General features: G+C 66.9%; 1 protein-coding gene across 3 annotated transcripts; it reads right to left on the bottom strand.

Annotated features, from left to right (window-relative positions):
* Positions 1–2,066: 2,066 nt before the first annotated feature.
* On the bottom strand, positions 2,067–14,009 carry MIDN (midnolin). 3 transcript variants are annotated; one of them, XM_074528637.1, is made up of 8 exons: positions 13,832–14,009; positions 11,697–11,922; positions 10,636–10,723; positions 10,265–10,327; positions 5,453–5,839; positions 4,877–5,009; positions 4,462–4,764; positions 2,067–3,025 (listed from the first exon to the last, which is right to left on the bottom strand). In XM_074528637.1, the coding sequence occupies exons 2-8, from the start codon at positions 11,912–11,914 to the stop codon at positions 2,760–2,762; spliced, it is 1,458 nt and encodes a 485-aa protein (XP_074384738.1). In that variant the 5' UTR covers positions 11,915–11,922; positions 13,832–14,009; the 3' UTR covers positions 2,067–2,759. The 3 variants fall into 3 exon arrangements, with proteins under 3 accessions (XP_074384738.1, XP_074384740.1, XP_074384739.1); XM_074528639.1 differs by lacking the exon at positions 13,832–14,009 and adding an exon at positions 12,019–12,580; XM_074528638.1 differs by lacking the exon at positions 13,832–14,009 and having other exon boundaries at positions 11,697–12,575.
* Between the last annotated feature and the right edge of the window lie 3,678 nt (positions 14,010–17,687).

Raw genomic sequence — 17,687 nt, 5'->3', positions numbered from 1 at the left:
GGCACGCCCTCTGCGGCAAGGGCTGGGCACAGGGACAAGAGGGGCACCCGGTCCAGCTGTCCCCACCCACTGGCTGTGGGTGACGGACACACCTGGCAGGTGACACCCGCGCTGCCCCCACAGCGGGCACCGTGCTGGTGCTGTGGGTAGGCTCCATACTGGGAGCACTGGGATGAGCACGGCCGGGCAGCAGTACAGGGCTGGGGGCAATGGGGAGAGGAGCCAGGATGGGGTGCAGGGGGTGTCACCTGGGCTGGGCAGTGACCCCCCTGTTATCAGCAGCATCTGGGGGCCCTGGGCGTGGTGATGTCACCCTGTGGTGTGGTGATGTCACCCTGTGGTGTGGCACAAGGCAGCGCCCTGTGCCCTGCCTCGTCTCTCTGTGCCACAGACACCTCCTGCGGGCGCCTGCTCCGTCCTGTGCCATGGAGCCACGCCATGGCTGCGGGGCCATGCCTGTCCCTGCAGCACCCCCGTGACCCCCCAAACCCTGAGCTGAGCCCATGGGGAGGCAGCAGCTGTTGGGATGGACTGGGGGGCTCCTCGGGGCGGGATTGTTTGTGTGTCCCCCTCCGTGCGTGGCTGCTGGCATTGTCCCCTTGTGCACACGCGTGTGCGTGTCCCCCGCGTACCCTCCCGGCAGCCATTGCCTTACAAGGGCCGTGCTGCTGCTCCTGCCGCGGTCGGAGCCTCTTCCCGTTGCCAAATTTGGCCGGGGCCGGGGGTGTGGGGGGGTGCAGGGGCTGCAGGGGGGGGAGCCCGAGGTCTGCTCTACCCGAAATGACGTCAAGGCGGGGCGCAGGGTGCCCGGTGCGGCACAAAGGCACCGCAGGAACCTGAGCGGCTTCCGCTCCCTCCCGGCTTCCTCCGGCGCTCGCTGCTCCTGAAGTTCAGGGTCTCTGGACAAGCCCCCCCTGCCCAGCTCACACTGGGCCCCCCATGGGATGAGCCACTCGCTTCTCAGCCTGTCTGTGAGGTGCTGAGGGTCGCTGGAGCTCTGGGTTGTTCTCTGTCCCCAACCCTGGGGACACAGCTGGGACATGGCAGAGGGGATGTGGGCAGCCACTCCTGACCCCTCCCCACATAACAGCTCTGTGCCCAGGCAGGATTCACCCCACCCCAGGTGTGCCTGGAGGTGACAGTGTCACCGTGTTGGTGTCACAGCACAGCTCTGGGGGTGTCCCAGCCCACAGTGTCCCCCCACAGCATCTGACAGCCTCCAGCTTCCTGGGGGCTGCAGGAACAGCGTTGCATGGGTGACATGGTGCTGACACACATCCCCAGAGCCACCCCACCCCATCACCTTCCCCAGGGCAAAGGCAGGTGGGGAAACTGAGGCACGGCCACATTTATGGCCACCAACCCCCCGCCCCGGCCCGCAGCCACCCGGGTGTGACGCAGGAAGGAGGGAGGGAGCTGGCAGGGAGCTGGCACTCATGGCCAGCCCGGCTGGTGCAACCGGCCCAGCTCCTCCAGGCAGTGGCCAGTGGGATGAGACTGGGAGTACCGAGTCTGAGAGCACCCACAGGTTGGAGTCTGGCACCCAGAAAGTGCTGAAAACACCTCAAAGAACCCCCAGATCTGTTCTCCTGCCAGGGAGGATGGGGCATCACTGCCCTCCTTCCTCCTGAGGTACAAATGTGGGTGCTGACCAGGTATGTGCATAGATATAGCATCCTCTGACACTGCTGGGGTGACCCAAGCAGCTCCTGTCACCCCACAGCGACACCAGACACGATTGCATCCAGACTGCCCAAATTTATTTCAAAAATAAAAAATAAAATATTAAAGACCGAAAAAGCCTTGCTCTTCCCCCCCCGCCCCCCTTTCCCCAAAACACACACACAAAAAAAAAAAAAAAAAAAAAAAAAAGACTTTTACAGACAAAAAACACATCACGTGGGGGCTCTATTTGCACAGATCCTGACGGAAAAAAATCCAAGTCAGACGAGAAAAAGGATCCTACGGCCTATGAAGACTATGTCAGTATTGGCTCAGTCGGGTCATTAATGTCTATAAATACCGGCCCTGCAGCCGGGACCGAGTTTGGGGTTATTTATTCAGGGTTTTTCTTTTTTTTTCTTCTTTTTTTTTTTTTTTTTTTTTAAGTTAAAAAAGAAAAAAAAAAATTCCAACCACCCAAGCGGAGGGTGGGAAGGAGTCCAGGGACTCGGAAGTTGGGCTCGGCCGTGGAGGGAAGGCGCCTTGGCTTCTCCCTCCCCAAACAAAATTGAACACCCCCCAAAAAACAAAGCCCCCCCCACCCCCGTCCCCCCTCCCCAGGCTGCGGCGGTGGGGCCCAGGCACACACGTCCCCCCTTTTGGGGGGGCCCAGCCCCACAGCCGAGCAATGCTACATATAGAAGGGAAGGAAAACAAACGGCCCCCAAATCGGGGGGGGCTCCAGCACCTCCGAGAGAGAGACTTCATCTCCTCCTGCCTGCGCCGGGCTGGGGTGGCACGAGGTGGGGCCGGAGCCCACCCGGCTGTGCCCCTTTCACAGCAAAGCAGCAGCTTCCATACACCCCAGCTGGGGAGGCTGCAAGGAGGGGGCGGCTCCTGCTGCTCGTCCCCATCTCCCCAAACCCAAACGAGCAGGGGGAGGGATGGGGAGCTCCCCCTAACACGCAGGTCGGCCCAACGCGTCCACTCGCAGCAAATCTGGAGGAGCCCCAGCCCACGACGCCAGCGCTGCCTCCCCAGAGCGGGGCCAGCCAGTGGGACCCCCCGGCACAGTCCCCCGGGGCCCTGGCTCTCCTCTATGCTACGACAAACTCGGATTTCATCTCGGCCTTGACCTCCGGCTTCCAGACCGAGTCCTCGAAGTCCAGGTCCAGGCTGCCCTCGCTGCTGGAGACGCTGCTGTTGCTGTTGGTGCGGCCAGCCTTGCGGTTGGGCACCCAGTGGTACGGAGCCCGGGCGTCCCGCCGCGCCTTCCGCCGCAGCCGCTTCTGCTGCAGCAGCAGCTGCAGCCGCTCCACCTTGCAGCGCGTGGCACGGTTCTCCGTCTGCCGCAGCCGGTCCCCTGCGAGGGAAAACGGGAAAGGGGGTCACAAGGGGTGCCATGGGGGGATATGCCAGCCTCCAGCTAGCCCTGTGTGGCACGGACATGTGGGTGTCCCCTGTAGCAGGAACAGAGGAGGATGGGTCATGGTGGGGTGCCCTGATCTACAGCCCAGCAGGTAGCACCCAATGGCACACATCCCCTAAAGCAGGTGCCCTTCAAAAGGGGAAAGGGAGTCACAGGGGGCTGCCATGGGGGGAGAGGGCAGACCCCAGCTAGCACTGTGTGGCACGGACATGTGGATGTCCCTGTAGCAAGCAGGGCGTCCCCTGTAATAGAGGAGGATGTGCCATAGTAGGGGTGCCCTGGTCCATAGCCCAGCAGATAGCCCCCAATAGCACACATCCCCTAAAGCAGGTGCCCTCCAAAAGGTGAAAGGGGGTCACGGAGGGTTGCCATGGGAGGATATGCCAGCTCCACATGGCACAGACATGTGGATGTCCCTGTAGCAGGCAGGGTGTCCCCTGTAATGGAGAAGGATGGGTCATGGTGGGCACCCTGATCCACAGCCCAGCAGGTAGCCCCCAATAGCACACACCCCTAGGGCAGGTGCCCTCCAAAACTAAAGGGGTGAGGGTGGCCTAACCCACATACTGGGGGGATCATGGAGCCCCCCATGGCACAGTCCATTGGATATCCCAAAAATATGGTGCCCACCACAGCACCAGGCTGATCCCCAGAGGCCTACAGTCATTTTTCGGGGTGCAGGGCTCCCACCACAACACCCCCTCTATCCCGCTGGATGGATGGAGGGCAGCCCTCCATCCATCCCCTGGAAGACCTGGTCACACCAAGAGGGGCTGGAGCCACCCCCTGTGGGGACCTGGACCACCCCTAACTAGGAAAGAAGGAAGAGCAAACCCTGAGGGGGCTGAGCCAGCGCTGGTGGTTTCACTTCTTTCCTCTAAGCAAATCACAGGGGGTCTGGTGTGGGTGCCTGCGACACTTTCCGGCCCCAGGGCTCACAGGTGTGCACCCAAAAATGCTGGGGGAGCTGCAGCCATGCTCTGGCCAGGCCCACCTTCACGCCCAGTGTGGGGAGATGGGGTTGGAAAGAAGGAGCCACAGCCTGCATGACCCCAAAACCTCTGCCCACACAGTGGGGACAGGCCCTGAGCTCTGGGGTAGCACGGACACCACAGCCACCTGCCACTCCTCCACACCCCCACCCACACAGGGACGCGCTGTCCCCACAGGGCTTGGCAGAGATGACAATGCAGGGTGGGTGGGGGGACCTCCCTGAGTCCGCAGGGGTGCTGATTGCCACTGAACACACAACCCTGATTGACACCTGCCAATCATCCCATTCCTAATCCCTCTCTGCTCATCCCAGCCATGCACCAGGGACCCCCAGGAGGTGCCAAGCTCACACCCCAAGCGAGGGCAGCCAGACTCACCACTGGGCTTGCACATCCGGATCTGGCTTTGGCACTGGACGACGGGGTGCAGGGTGGGGGCGGCGGCCGCCGGCAGCGGCTCTGAGGTAGTTTTGCTGGCGAGGTCTGGAGAGGCAGGCGGCGAGGAGGAGGAAGAGGAGGACGAGGAGGAGAACTGCGTCTGGCAGCGGAGCTGTGTCAGGGACTGGGGCATGCCCTGGTAGTGTCTCGTGGCGCTGAGGAGGTCGTTGAGGATCTGCAGGATGGTGCCGATGTCCCGCCGCGGCCGCCCGCTGCTGTCCTGGCAGTTGGGGTGCAAAGTGCCTGGAGGGGGGGGGAGAAGCGGGTGTGAGACGCAGCCCCCCTAAATCCACAGCTCCATTGCCCCCCAGTATCCCCCCAGAGCCCCTTGGCAGTTCATGGGGGCAGCACGTACCGGAGAAGGTCCCTGAGAAGACCCCAGGAGCGTGGTTGACAAAGCTCTCGATGACCGCCCCGGGCTTGCGCGATCGGGCCGAGGGGGCCGGGCTGCTGCCCGGGGAGCTGCTGCTGCGGGAGCCACAGTCCACCTGCGAGGGGAAAACACAGGATCAGTCTCAGGACAGGGGTCTGCTGGGGCACACAACCCTGCTCCTCCTGACCTTCTGCCACCCCGCAAAAAGTCAGGTCAGGAGAGCCCAGATAGGGAACAGGCACCCCTGGCATTCAAGGAACCACCCTGGGGGTCCCAACAGGCTCCCTACCCTGCTGTGCAAAGGGGAAAGGGAAGCAACAGCAGCAGCTCCTGTCCACCCATGGGGACAGGCAAGGTGTGAGGGCAGGCAGGGTAAGAGCTAGCTTGGGTTACACCCTGTCCTTGAGCCCCTCCCTGGGACCTGGGGACATCCTGGAGGCCAAACTGGGGACAACCCATTTCCATACATGAGGAAACCAAGGAAGGGCCAGGCTGAGCTGGAAAAGCCACAGCTTCACCCCCCTTTCCCAAAGCTCCCCGGACATCCCCCAGCCTCACCTCTGAGCAGGAGGAGACCACGCTGCTGTTCACCGTCTGCGTGCTGGCCCCGTGCGACCGGAACATGCCGGCGGTGACAGGAGCGGCGTGAGGGGCGTTACAGTACACAGGAGGGGCTGGCGGGGTGGGCGTAGGGCTGGGGGCCGGGCTCTGCTGGCACGAGGGCACCACGGGGATGCGGGCGAAGCCGGAGCCGCCGGCACCGTGCAGCGTCCGGCAGTGGGGGCTGGCGCCGGCGCCCGCCTCGCCCCGGCTGGCGATGAGGTGTCGGTGCTGGAGCTGCCCCGTGCTCTGCTGGGCCGCCAGCTGCAGCTGCACGAACATCATGTGGTCACCCACACGCAGGGCCAGGGTCAGCGGCGACCGGCCCGACAAGAAGTCGTTGACCTGGGGAGAGATAGAGAAAAGGGATCCTCATCAGTTGTGGCACAAGCAGTGGGGTGGGGACTGCCCCCATGGTGATGTAGTTGCCCCTACAGGTTTCCCTTGGCTACAGGGATGGGTCACTGGGGCACAGAAGGGGTGACCCCCTCTCACAGCCCTTCCCAGGCCCTCACCCGTGCCAGGCTGGCACACGAGCCCAGCTGCCGTCCCCACACGACCCCAGCCCGGTGCCAGCTCTGTCAGCTGATGGTGCTGGAGGGTGTTTTTCTTCCTTCTGCCCTTCCTGCCCTTTATTCCCTTCCCCACCACAGAGTGGCTGTGCCTGCCTGGCTGCCCTCCCCGGCAGGCAGGGACGGGCAGGGGCCGCAGCTGGCACTGCCCAGAGCTGCACACTCAGCCAAGGGAGGGGTGTCCCCCCTCCCCAGCTCGAGGGACTGGCACAGGGAGAAGAGGAGGGGGCAGGTGAGGACATGCCCGGTCCCTGCGTGCCCACCATTGTGATTCAGAGCCCACCTGCCCTCCCTCCTCAAGGCAGCTGGGGTGGGGGACAGGCCCTGCCCAGCCCGGAGGCTCCAGCCCTGGCAGGTGATGGAGCAGCTGCAGCATGGAGACAAGAGCCAGGGCCTGACCCTCCCCAGGCTGCAGCTGTGGGGGGCCCCCAATGCCCAGCACCTGCCACCCCCCAGCTCACACCCCTCAGCCTCGCCCCAGGCACATAAATCACTCGGCAGCTGTGCCAGGGAACAGGGGAGCCCCCCTGAGCACTGCCCCACATTCTAGGGGGCCTGGAACAGCCATGAGCCCCCCCTTGCCCTCATGTGTGCTACAGGGGGGCTGCGCCTCTCGCCCTGCCAGCCCAGACGGGTTGATGGGGACAATACCCCCCTTTCCACCACACACCTCCCTCGCTATTCCAGCTTCCCCAGCCTGTCATGTGCAGCTCCTGCTATCACCCACCCACACCCCACGGCACCTTTGGGGTCCCCAGTGGGGGTGCTGGGCCCGCCCTGTCCCCAGCACTGCAGAGCAGGGCCCCCTCAGCCCCAGCCCTGCTCCCCCACGCCCCGCTGGCGCGGAGGCCGCTTCTGAGAAGCCGTGGGAAAAGCAGCTTTAAAAATACCAGCAGCAAAGCCCCGAGCGTGTCAGGCGGAGGCTGCAGAGGAAGGGGTGGGCGGGAAGGAGACGCTGCAGCTCTGGACACGGAGGTTACGGGGCAAGGGGGCGGGAGGGGACGGCGGGCGGGCGTGCACAGGGGCACACGTGTGCACACGCGTGTGCGTGCACTGAGAGCACCTGGCCCCGTCCTGCCTCAGTTTCCCTTCCCATAGCGGCCTGGATGGCCCAATGCCAGGCTGGCAGCCCCATCCTCACTGCTTGGCCCCATCCCAGCTCTGGCCTGTGCATGGAGGCTGCTGGGCCACCCCAGCCCTGCTGCTGCTCCCTGAGCCACTCTAGGGGTACATTCCAACACCAGGCTGGATCCAAGCACCATTCACCAAACTGTGGGAAGGGGTCCCAGCCGGGTTCTGCTCCCACTGAGCTCCTGAGTGGGCTCCTTCACAGCCCCATCCCAGCCCCGGCTCTGCACCCAGGTGTGCCCGGGGGAGCCCCGTGCACCTCCCCGGGGCCCCTTGACGTCAGCCGGCCCCGCGGCCGCCTCCCGCTCCCTCTGACTCACCCCTGCCCTGCCTGACCCTTCTCTGCCAGCAGAAACCAGAGCACCCCAAACAGCGCGGCCAGGCCCGCGCTGCCGACGCTTCCCAGCAGCACCACCAACACCCCTCCATCCATCCATCCATGCATCCATCCATCCCCACGCACGGGGGTCCCAGGCCCCCCTGCCCGTGGCACGCAGCCCGCCCGGTCCCCGCGGCGCCCCAGCCCCGGGGCTCCCAGCAGCCGCCCCCACGCCGCTGCCAACCTCTCTTCCCCCCCCGGCGAAACCAGCCCGCTCCAATGCAAACACGTCCCACCCAGCCGCCCGCTCGGCCGCCCACGCCGGGAGGACCCCGCGTCCCTCCCAGCCGGCTCCGCCGCGGGGGCCGGGACAGCCTCGCCGAGGGGGCTGGAGCCACCGAGCCCCCTAAAACTCCCGCATTTAGGGGTCCCCTGGGGCTCTGCCAAGCCCTGCGGGGCTCAGCTGCACAGTACCGGGCTCGGGGCCCTGCGGGGATGGGGCAAAAGTGTCTCCCAGCTGCTTCTGAGAAACGCCGATGAGTCAGAGAACGCCGCATTCCCGCCTCGCTCCGACGCCTGGCCCCGCGTCACCCCGGCCCGCAGCACCGCGCACCCCCAGCTCTGGAGCTGCCCCCAAAGAGCCCCCATGGGGAGGGCAGCACCCCCAAAGGAAACCATCCTAAGAGATCCCGATGGCAAAGGCAAGGCCGGGGCAAGGATGAGGAGGGGGAGCAGGAATTGCCCCCCCAAAGCCCCTGCAGGAATTGCCCCCCAAAGCCCTTGCAGGAATTGCCCCCCCAGGCCCCAGCTGGGCACAGCTGGGCCTCCCCCCATCCATCCACCTGTGTTGTGTCTGTGCCAAGGGTGGGGGCAGAGGGACAGAGCCCCCCTGGCCGCGCTCCCCCAGCCCTGGAAGATCAGGATGTGTCATCCCCATCCTCTGTTCTTCCTCCCCCTCAGCACTCCCGGGCAGAGGGACCGGGGGAAGGAAGGCAGAGCCGGCAGCGGGACCCAACGCCTGCCTGCCATCCCTGGAAAGCGGGGGCAGCCGTGTGTGCGAGGGGAGGCAGGAAGGAAGTGCAGGAGCATTTCCAGGAAGCCCCCGTGCCCGGCAGTCACTTCCCCAAAGGCTGGGGAGGGGGTGGCAGCGCCCCGGCCCCCCCTCACCGCCCCCAGAGGAAGCGGCTCAGCTCTCCCCGTGCTCCGGAGGCTGCGTGACGCAGGCAGAGCCCAGCAAAGCATGAATGGGAGGAGTGGTTTCCTGCCCCCCCCTCGCCGCCCCCCAGGTGCTGGCGGTTCCTCCTGCTCAGCCCTGGCTTCCTGAATCACCAGCCGGAGGAACCTGCGGTGGGCAGGGAGCTGCGGAGCCGCTTCCCGCAGCCGCTGCCAGAGCGTAGCCCACCCACCCACCCTCCTCTTCCTCACTGGGCTTGCTCTGGGGGGGCCACAGCCCTGTGCAAAGGGGGTACACTCAGCTCCACAGGCTGCTGGCTCCCACCTCGCTGCCCACAGCAGAGCAGAGCTGTTGCAGCCCCAGCAGAAATATCTGCAGCCCTGAGGGCAGGATGTGTGACCTGCCAGGCCAGGCTGGCAGAACCAGCCCCCTCCCACAGCTCTGGGATGGGGCAACCCCTCCATGGGACCCCAGCAGCGTCCGGCACTGGGGATCCACTTAAAGCTCCAGTCTAAGCTCACTCCTAGAGCCCCCACAAGGGGTTAAAGCAGCTCCCAAAAGTGAAGGTCACCTCGGGCAGCCAAGGGCACTGCGGGTCCCTGTGGGCAGGGCAGCCTGGCCATTGTCACATCCCCATGGCGGGGGCACAGCAGTGCCCCACCAGCCCCTCCTCTGAGCCCTGGCACCACACGGGGCTCAGCCCCTTCCCAGAATTCAGGCGATAAAAACGCTCAAAAAAACCCCAACCCTTCAAAAACCAGAGCGGCCAGAAAAAGGAAGGAAAGAGTTTCACAGAGCAGCAACAGAGACGGAAAACAAAGGAGCGGGGCCTGCACGGCTGGGGGTAAATTCCACCTTGGCGGCAGGAGCTGCGCACGCACCCACGGCTCACCCACGGCTCTCCCACCCTGGGAACGCTCCCAGCCCACCACAGAGACCCCTCAGCAGCGAGGACATCCCACCCCCTCCAACAACTCCACAGCGGTTCAGCCACGGCCCCACCAACGCCGCCCACTTGGCCCCTTCCATGCCCCGGCACAAGGAGAGGGTCAGAACGCCCCAGCACGGCCAATCTGCACCCCAAGGACGGCTCCAAGGAAAGCACGGAGATCTCTGGGCGCTGGGCCAGGCTCTGCAGCCCCATGAGCCCCCCAGCCAGCCTCCTTTACACCCACCACAGCTGTGGGGCACATGGCAGCCCGCTCCCTGCCCCCCAACGTGGGCATTTTGGGGGGAGCCGCAGCCCCACACCCCCGGGCAGGGCCCTGAGCCGCCCGGCTCTGCCACCAACAACCAACCTGCGGCGTGACCTTGAGTGAGTCACTTCACCTCCCCGGCTCCCTCCCGGCTTGTTTGGGCTGCCGGCGTGGGACCTCCCCGAGCCCGGCGCTGCTGCCCTGGGTGACGGTGCCCGCCCCGGGCACCACCCTCAGCACTCTGTGAAACCTCAGCGAGGAACCAACGCCAAAGCTTTAGGGAGGGGAAGCAAAGCGAGGCCGCAGCTGTCTGTCCTTCCTCCCCACCCACCCACCCTCTCTGCCTTTGTCTCCATCCTGCCCCGGCATCCAGCCCCTCACCTGAGTTTCAGTTAAGCTTTCCAGAGCTTGCATCACCGACTGTTCTGGCCTGGACGCCTGGGACTGGAAAAAAAAAAAAAAAGAAAGGAGGAGGGGGGGGATTAACGTTACAAATGCAGCAAAGGAGGGGGCGTCCGCAGCAGGAGGGAGGGATGACATGTCACTTCCACTATTTCTACACAAGCCCTGAGAAAGGAGTGAAATACTAAACCTGCTGCCGTGCCCAACCCAGCGCTGCCTCCTCAGCAAGAGCTGGGGCAGCAGAGCCGCGGGGCTGCCAGCACATCACATCCTCATCCTTGCCCGGGGCTTTAATAATAGACAGGGACGAGTGGGAGGGATGGAGGGAGCAGCAGGAAAAGGCCACTCACCATCAAGCCGGCCTCCACGGTGGGCACCAGTGTCAGCTTGCTGCCTTCCACGACCCCCAGGTCCTGCAGCTTGCCAGAGCTGAGGCGGCTGTGGGAGGAGATGCCAAAAGCAGGGTCAGTGCAGGTCGGGCAGCTCCCCCAGGGGGGGACACCAGAGGGGGACACCAGCTGCAAGTCTGGGGGACCAACAGCCCCTCAAAGCGCCCCTACCTCAATAAATTCCCAGCTTTCCCAGGGAGAAGGGAACCCTGGCACCCAACTGCTCCGAGGGGAGCTCACGGTGTGGGGCACCCTGCCCTGGGCACGGGGCGGTGCTGAGGGGTCAGAGAGGAGCTGAGCTGTGGGAGGGTGATGGGAGCACAGGGTTCATAGCACAGGAAATCTGCCCACCGGGGGGGCGCTTAGAGAGAAGTTGGGACCGGTGTAGGTGGGGGATGCAGCGCTGGGAAATTGCTCCCCCAGCCCCGCAGATGGATGCGGTGTCCCCGTGTGTCCCCCCACCCTTCCTCCCTGATCCGGGAAAGACTCTCCAAGTTCCTCCCGGCCCGACCCCACGCGGGCCCCGCTCCACGCGGGGGGCGCGCAGCCCCTCGGCCCGGGCCCCCGGCAGACAAAGGCTCCCCCGCCGCCCCCGGCGCTGGGGGCTCGGGGTGGGGGGGCCGGGCCGCGCCGCCGCCGGGGCTGAGCCCAGAACAAAGGGCCGGGGCACGGCCGGGCCCCGCCGCCCACAAAGGAGCCCCGGCAGGGCCGGGCGAGGGGGCGGCGGCCGCGCTCCCGGCCCGGCCCGGAGCCCCCCTCCCTCCTTCCCTCCGCCCCGGAGCTCCCCCTCCCTCCCTCCCTCCGGCCCGGCCCCCGCTCGCCCCCGCCGCGGCCCCCCGGGCTGCCCCCCCCCCCGCCCCGCACAGGAATGGGGCCGGGAAGGGGGAGGGGGCGGGAGCCTTTGTGCGGTGCCGAGCCCGGTGCGAGGGGGCCGCCCCCGCGCCCAGCCCCGCCGTGGAGGGCTGGGGACCCCGGGCCTCCCGAGCCGCGCGGAGCACCCCCCAAGCCGAGCCGTGCCGTACCTCTCTTTGTGCAGCAGCGCCAGACGCTCCTTGGGCACCTTGAGGCGCTGGGACAGCCGCCGCTTCAGCCCCTCCACCGTCTCCTCGGCGGGCACCGAGAGCTCATAGCGGGTGCCGGTGGTGGTGTGGATGTAGAGGTTCATGGGGGGCTCGGGTGGCCCCACCTCGCAGGCGGGAGCCCCGCGGCTGCAGCTCCTGGCGCCGGGCTGCGGGTCCATCCGCCGACCTGCGGGGGCAGCGGCGGTCGGTGTCGGGGGGCGGCGGGGGGATCGGACAAAGGAGGGAGCCGGGCCCGCTCCGCCGCACGCCCGGCGGGACCTACGGGAGCTCCGGCTACGCGCTGAGGCCTCGGGCGGGGGCCGGGAGGAGGCGGCGGGCGGCTATAGGAGGGGGGTCCCCAAGCAGGGCTGCACCGGCCGTGCCCTCCGCAGCCCAGGCGGAGAAAATAAAAAATATATATATATATATAAAAATAAAAAAAAAATATAAAATCTCCCGTTCTCGCCCCGCTCCGGTGGCTGCCGCGGGAAGGGGGGGTGGTGGAAGCGGCGCTGCCTGCTCCTGCCTGCCGCCTCCTTTCTTTCTGCTCGCCGCCGCTGTGTGCTCGCGGTGCGGGGTGTCTGGGGGCGGGGTGAGGCCCGAGGCCGCGGCGAGGGGCGGGGAGGCCGCCTCGCTCCCCCTTCTCTGGGGCCGGACCCGCCGAACCGGCCGCCGCTCGCGCTGCCGTGGGAGCACCGGGGGGGGAGGGAAGTTACAATGTAGCAACGTCCCGGGGGGCGGGGCCTCGCCCTCATTCACTCCGGCTCCTCCGGCGGCCGCGGGCCAATGGGAGCTCGCCGAGAGCCCAGACATCCGCGCTGACGGCCAATGGGAGGCGGGCGCAGCTTCCCCACGTGGCCCGGTGGGCGGGGCGGTCCGGCCGGATTCCTCCCGCCCACGCGGCCGCGCTGGCCCCGCCCCGGCCCCGCCCCCCGCGCGCCCTCGCGCCGCGCCTGGAGCCATTCATAATCCCGGCGCACAACAAAGGGGCGCGGGGGGTTCGGGGGTCTGGTTCGGCTCGGTTCCGGTAATACCGGGCCGCTCCTCGCTGGGGAGCCCGTGGGCTGTGCGTGCGGGGCGCCACGGAGGGGTGGACGCGGGACACGGGCAGGCGCCGGCCCGGAGCGCCGCGGCGGGGGCGGTAAGCGGCCCCCGCACCGGAGGAGGCCGCGGCGGGAGGTGACTGCCCGCGGGGCCGGGCGGGAGCTGGAGCCCCCGGAGCCGAGTGACGCCGGGACACAGAGGCGGAAAGGGCGGGGAGGGGGGTGGGGGGGGAACACGCACAGTCACCCGCGGCCGGTCACACCCGCCCGGTCGCACGCACCCGCCCGGTCACCCTCCCGGTGACGCCGTTACAGCTACGGGGAACTGTCCCGGTGAGGGGTTAAGCCCCCTCTACCTCCCCAGCACGCTCTTGCCCCCCCAGCCCCGCCGCTGCAACCTCCACCCCAGCGGCCCCAGCCCCGCCTGGCGGCTCCCGGGCAGTGGAACGGACACCCCGCAGCCCCGGGGCCCCGTCCCGGCACCCACGGGGGGGTTGGGGGGGGCGGGCTATGAGTCAGCAAAGCGCGGGCGCCCTCTGCCGGTCCTGCCGCGCCTCCGGAGTCCGGGGGGGCCGCGGGGGCCGCACCGGCGGCGCGCCGGGGAGCCCTTACCGACACACCGGCTGGCCCTTACCGAGCCACCGGGCGGTGCGCCCCAAAGCCGCTGCTCGCCCACCGGGATGGAGAGCCCCTGCCCCGGGAGCCCCCCCTCACAGAACACCGGGTCTCGGGAGCGAGGAGCCGCTCCCCGGGACGCGGCGGGAGCACCGGGGATCTGGCAGCTGGAGCGGGGAGAACCGATCCCGATCCCGGTCCCGCTCCCTGGAGGGAGGCAAAGCTCCAGGTGACCGAGGACACGGAGGGTCCCTGAGGGTGAGCAGAGCTCCCGAACAACCGGAGAGAGGCTCTGCCGTGCGTCCCCTCGGGAGCCCCGGGGAAGTGGGGCCACCCCGCCCGCTCCGGGGAAACAACCGAGAGATCGCGGTCCCGGTCCGCTGTTCTCCCCCCTCATCCCGACCCGGGCCCCCACCGGCCCGGCGCGGCTTTACTCACCGAGCACGGCCCCGCGGATCCCGGCGCGGCGGGAGCTCAGCTGCCTCCGGTGGCAGGAAGAGGGAGAGAGACCCCAGAAACGTCCCGGGGGGAGGTGGCGGTGGGTGCGGTGTCACCTCCTGAGCGCTGCAGCCGGTCCGAGCGCAGCCCTGACGCGGAGCTGCCGGGGAGGTGCCCGAAGTTTTATCCCGCACCGCCCGGGGTGGAGCCTGGCGGGGGCAGGGACCGGTCTGGCCTCGGCAACGGCCCCGGCAACGGCCACGGCCCCTGCCCCGGCCGTACCCGCACCTGCTCCCGCGGGGGGTCCCGCTCTTGGCCCCAGGGTCTCAGTTCTGAACGGGGGTCCCAGCCTGTACCCCCTCATTTCGGGTCCCACTCAGGGATCCCGACTCGCCGCGCTCTAATCTCGGTATTTGCACACCGGGGGAGTCTCAGCCCCTGCCGGGGTCCCGGCTCTGCGGGAACGTGAGGAGGGGACAGACCGGACCCCTCTCCCCCTGTGCGTGCCCCGTGGGTCAAAGTCAGTCCGTGGGCAGGGAATGGATGGGCCGAGCTCTCCTTGGGAGCCAAGCGTCAAAGCTGCTGCTGCCTGTGGAGACTTCTCTGATGTCTGATAACAAGGCTGGACCATTCCTCCCCCAGGGATTCCCTCTGCCCAACCACCCGCTTCCCAGCAGGGACACAGAGTTAGGACACAGGGCTTTAAAGCAAGGGACAAACGGGCTGGTGGGCACCGGTTCCGGGCTGCCAAGGGGCACAAGCTGCTTCCTGCCGGGCCAGCGCCACCCCGCGCACACAGGGACGGTGCTGGGGAAATGCTGCTGTGACCTCAGGCTGCCTTGCCGGGTCTCTCCTCCGCAGACAATGCCCTGGCACACCAAGACACAAAGCAGCTGGAGATGGGGGGATCTGGCGGCCAGTCCGCAGTGGGGAGACCCGACCTGTGAGGCTGCAGGAGCTAAAGGGGAACTCTCTGAACCCCCAAAATTCTGCTGTTGTGTCCCTCCCGCCCGGCATCCCCTGGGGTGTGTGTGCAGATGGCTGGGAGGGAGCGAGGCCACTCGTGCAAGGCAGAGACCGGGCTGGGAGGGAGCTTTTGTCGCACAGCCCACGGCCCCCCGCCCGCCCCAGCCCCCTCCAGGCTCTCGGGGGGGAGATGAGCTCAGGCGGCTCCGACTCCGGCTCCTGCCATTGTTGTCCCTGGGAGAGGGGCCGGGGCAGGGATGCGCCATTGTTCTCCCCGGGAGCTGCGGAGCCGCCCCTAGGGAGGCCACATCCCCAGCTGGCCCTGGAGCAGCGAGGGGACAGCCAGGGCCACAGGTTTGGCCGTGCCACAGCTCAGGAGGGCCGTGGTGGAGACAAGGTGACACACCAGAGCCACTCCTGCAGAAAGCAGGATCTGCTCCCAGCCCTGATCCGTGGGGAAGGACAAGGGGACATTGTGGCCATGGCTGGGAGTGCGGCCTGCTCAGCTTCTTTGGCAAAGCAGCCCAAGGGCAGAGCATCTCCCCACATCCTGGCAGCCCTGAAGAGCCCCTTTCCCTCCTCACACGGCTCCAGCTCCTTCCTGGGAGGAAGCTCCATCTCCTCCGGCAATCCCATGACTCCAGGAGCCGGTGCTTTAGGAAGTGTGTGCACATTTCAGCACGGTTGAAGGTATCTGGAGGAGCCTCCAGAGACACAAGCTGGGAGATCCCAGGATTCCCAGCAGCCTGGATTTTGTGTGTTTAGTTTATTGTGTTGCCCTGGGAATAAATCGTTAAAGATTACAGGCAGACTCGGGCATAATTGCTGCACGGCATCCGAGGCTCCCGCGTCTCCAGAGGGAGCGTTCTCCAAACCCCGCACGGCTGAGCAGCTCGGGGAGAGACGATCCGACGAGCAAATACCTACACAAATCCCGCTGCAGGCCACACGCAGCTCCCGCAATCCTCTTAGCTAACCTGGGCGCTGGGATTAGCCCCCGCCGGGGCTCACGCAGCCGGGAGGGCGGCGCGGCCACGGGCTGGACGAGAGGGGCTTACCCGGGTCCCGCCGGGACAGGGACACTTCCCACGGGTCCCGGTGGCACGGCAGAGCCAGGGCAGCACCGTGGTGGTGTCGGATGCTTTGTGTCCTGCCGGCCCCAGCTCCAGCTGGGAGCCCCGAATCTTTTGGAGCTTGGTTCTTGGAAGTTTTCTCCCTCGAAGGAAGGGAATTCCCAGCCCTCTTTTCTTCGGGGAAATCCCCCACCAGCCCCCGGGCAGCAGCTTTTCTCTTTTCTCTCTCTGTTTCCACACCCCCCCCCCCCCCTCAACCTTTTGGGCTGGATTCTTGGCTGATTCCACAGCTTTGGCAAACGGGGGATTTTTATCGCAGCTCTCTGCATTCCACTCGCAGGCGCGGGGTCATGGGATTAGGGCAGAGCTGACTCCGGCTCCGGAGCAGCCACAGGAGGGGAGAGGAGGGCAGAGAGGAGGCGTTCCTCAACTCATGTGGCTGCAGGAGCACCCGGGCTGCTGCCTGGGGGGGAACCCAGTGGGACGGGGATCCTTTTCCTCCGCTTGGAGAGGGGAGGGGAGCGATCCCGTGGCTTCCAAGGTGCCCGGCTGGGGCCTCGCACGGAGCTGCGGCAGCCAGCGGGAGCTGGGAGCGTTCCCAGGGCGCGGGGCCAGGGCCGGGATCATGCGGGGCACACCCGGCAGGAGGGTGCAGCACAACCCCGGCACCTCCACCCGCCCGGCCCGGCCCTGCCCGGCCCACCAGGGTGGGAGCGGTACCGGGATGGGGGTCCCGGGGGTCCCGGGGGTCCCAGAGCGGCTCAGCCTCGCTCACGGTGGCAGCGGTGACTCAGCCTCAGGTGTGCTCAGGTGAGCCAGCGCTGCTGCTGTGAGTGAGGAGCTGCTGATTCCACCCTCCCATCACAGCCCCCGGTGGAGCCCCCCAACCCTGCGGGCCCGGGGTGGCCTCGGGACGGGCGCGGGTGTCCTTGGGCAGGACGGCGGTGCCTGTGCCGGTGACGCTGGCGGGGCTGTAAACACCCAGGCGTGTCCTTAGAAACACACAACCGGCTCTGTGTGTTCCCAGCTCTCGGGGACGTGTCCTGGTGGCCTTTGGCAGAGTGTCCGGGCGTCACAGCCTGGGGACACTCCAGCTGCCAGCCCGAGCCCTGCCTGGCCTCGCTTGCCGTGCCCTGGCTCTGGGGCACCCCACATTCGCAGGGCTCTGCCCCCCACCCTGGCCTGGGGCCTGGTGTGAAATCACCCCTGGAGTGACTCAGGGTGAGCACACAGTGAGCAGGGGGACCCCAGCACAGGGCAGACCCCAGGGTGACTCAGCTGAGGCTGGGGGGAGTCACCAGCGCCCTCACCCACCTGGCCCTGGGCCCGGGAAGGATGGCGAATCCCTCTGCATTTAGCAGCACCCAGGTGTGCAGCCATACTTGGCTGTGCTGGGCCGTGGCCCTGCTGCCGTGAGGTCAGCCCTGGCTATTCTGGGCTCTTTGAGCTCACGGGCCCCTTCAGGACGCTGAACTCCTGCTCCCATCCCAGTGGCTCCCAGCCCCCAGCCTCAATGCTTCCCTTCCCGTGGCCCCCTGAGCTGGGGGCAGGCAGAGCTGTGGGCCCCAGCCCTGCTTCAGCCTGGAGTTGGGATGGGATGAGCAGGGGGAACCCATCCCTGACCACCTCCTGTCCTGCTTTATGCCCCTGCTCTGCCTCTGTCCCTGTTCCTCTGCAGCCCCCCAGCCCTGTGCTGCCGTGGCAATTTTGGAAATGGCAGAATTCAGGTTAGGAGAGGTCCTAGGGTCCTCCCCCATGAGCACATGCTGCCAGCTTGTGCCCACCCTCCCCTGGGCATGGCCCTCACAGTCCCCTAA

This window comes from Zonotrichia albicollis, chromosome 29 (assembly GCF_047830755.1).
Source record: "Zonotrichia albicollis isolate bZonAlb1 chromosome 29, bZonAlb1.hap1, whole genome shotgun sequence".
NCBI classification, from domain to species: domain Eukaryota; kingdom Metazoa; phylum Chordata; class Aves; order Passeriformes; family Passerellidae; genus Zonotrichia; species Zonotrichia albicollis.
The sequence above is the reverse complement of the archived record's forward strand: the minus strand, read 5'-3'. Positions and strand labels throughout refer to the sequence as shown.

Coding starts and splice junctions, on each gene's coding strand:
- MIDN (XM_074528637.1), bottom strand. CDS start 11,914: ATGGACCCGCAGCCCGGCGCCAGGAGCTGCAGCCGCGGGGCTCCCGCC. Junction 5,010..5,452: donor TGGTCTCCTCCTGCTCAGAG/GTGAGGCTGGGG, acceptor TTCCCCTCGCAG/GTGGACTGTGGCTCCCGCAG. Junction 4,765..4,876: donor CTTCTCAGGGACCTTCTCCG/GTACGTGCTGCC, acceptor CCCCCCCTCCAG/GCACTTTGCACCCCAACTGC.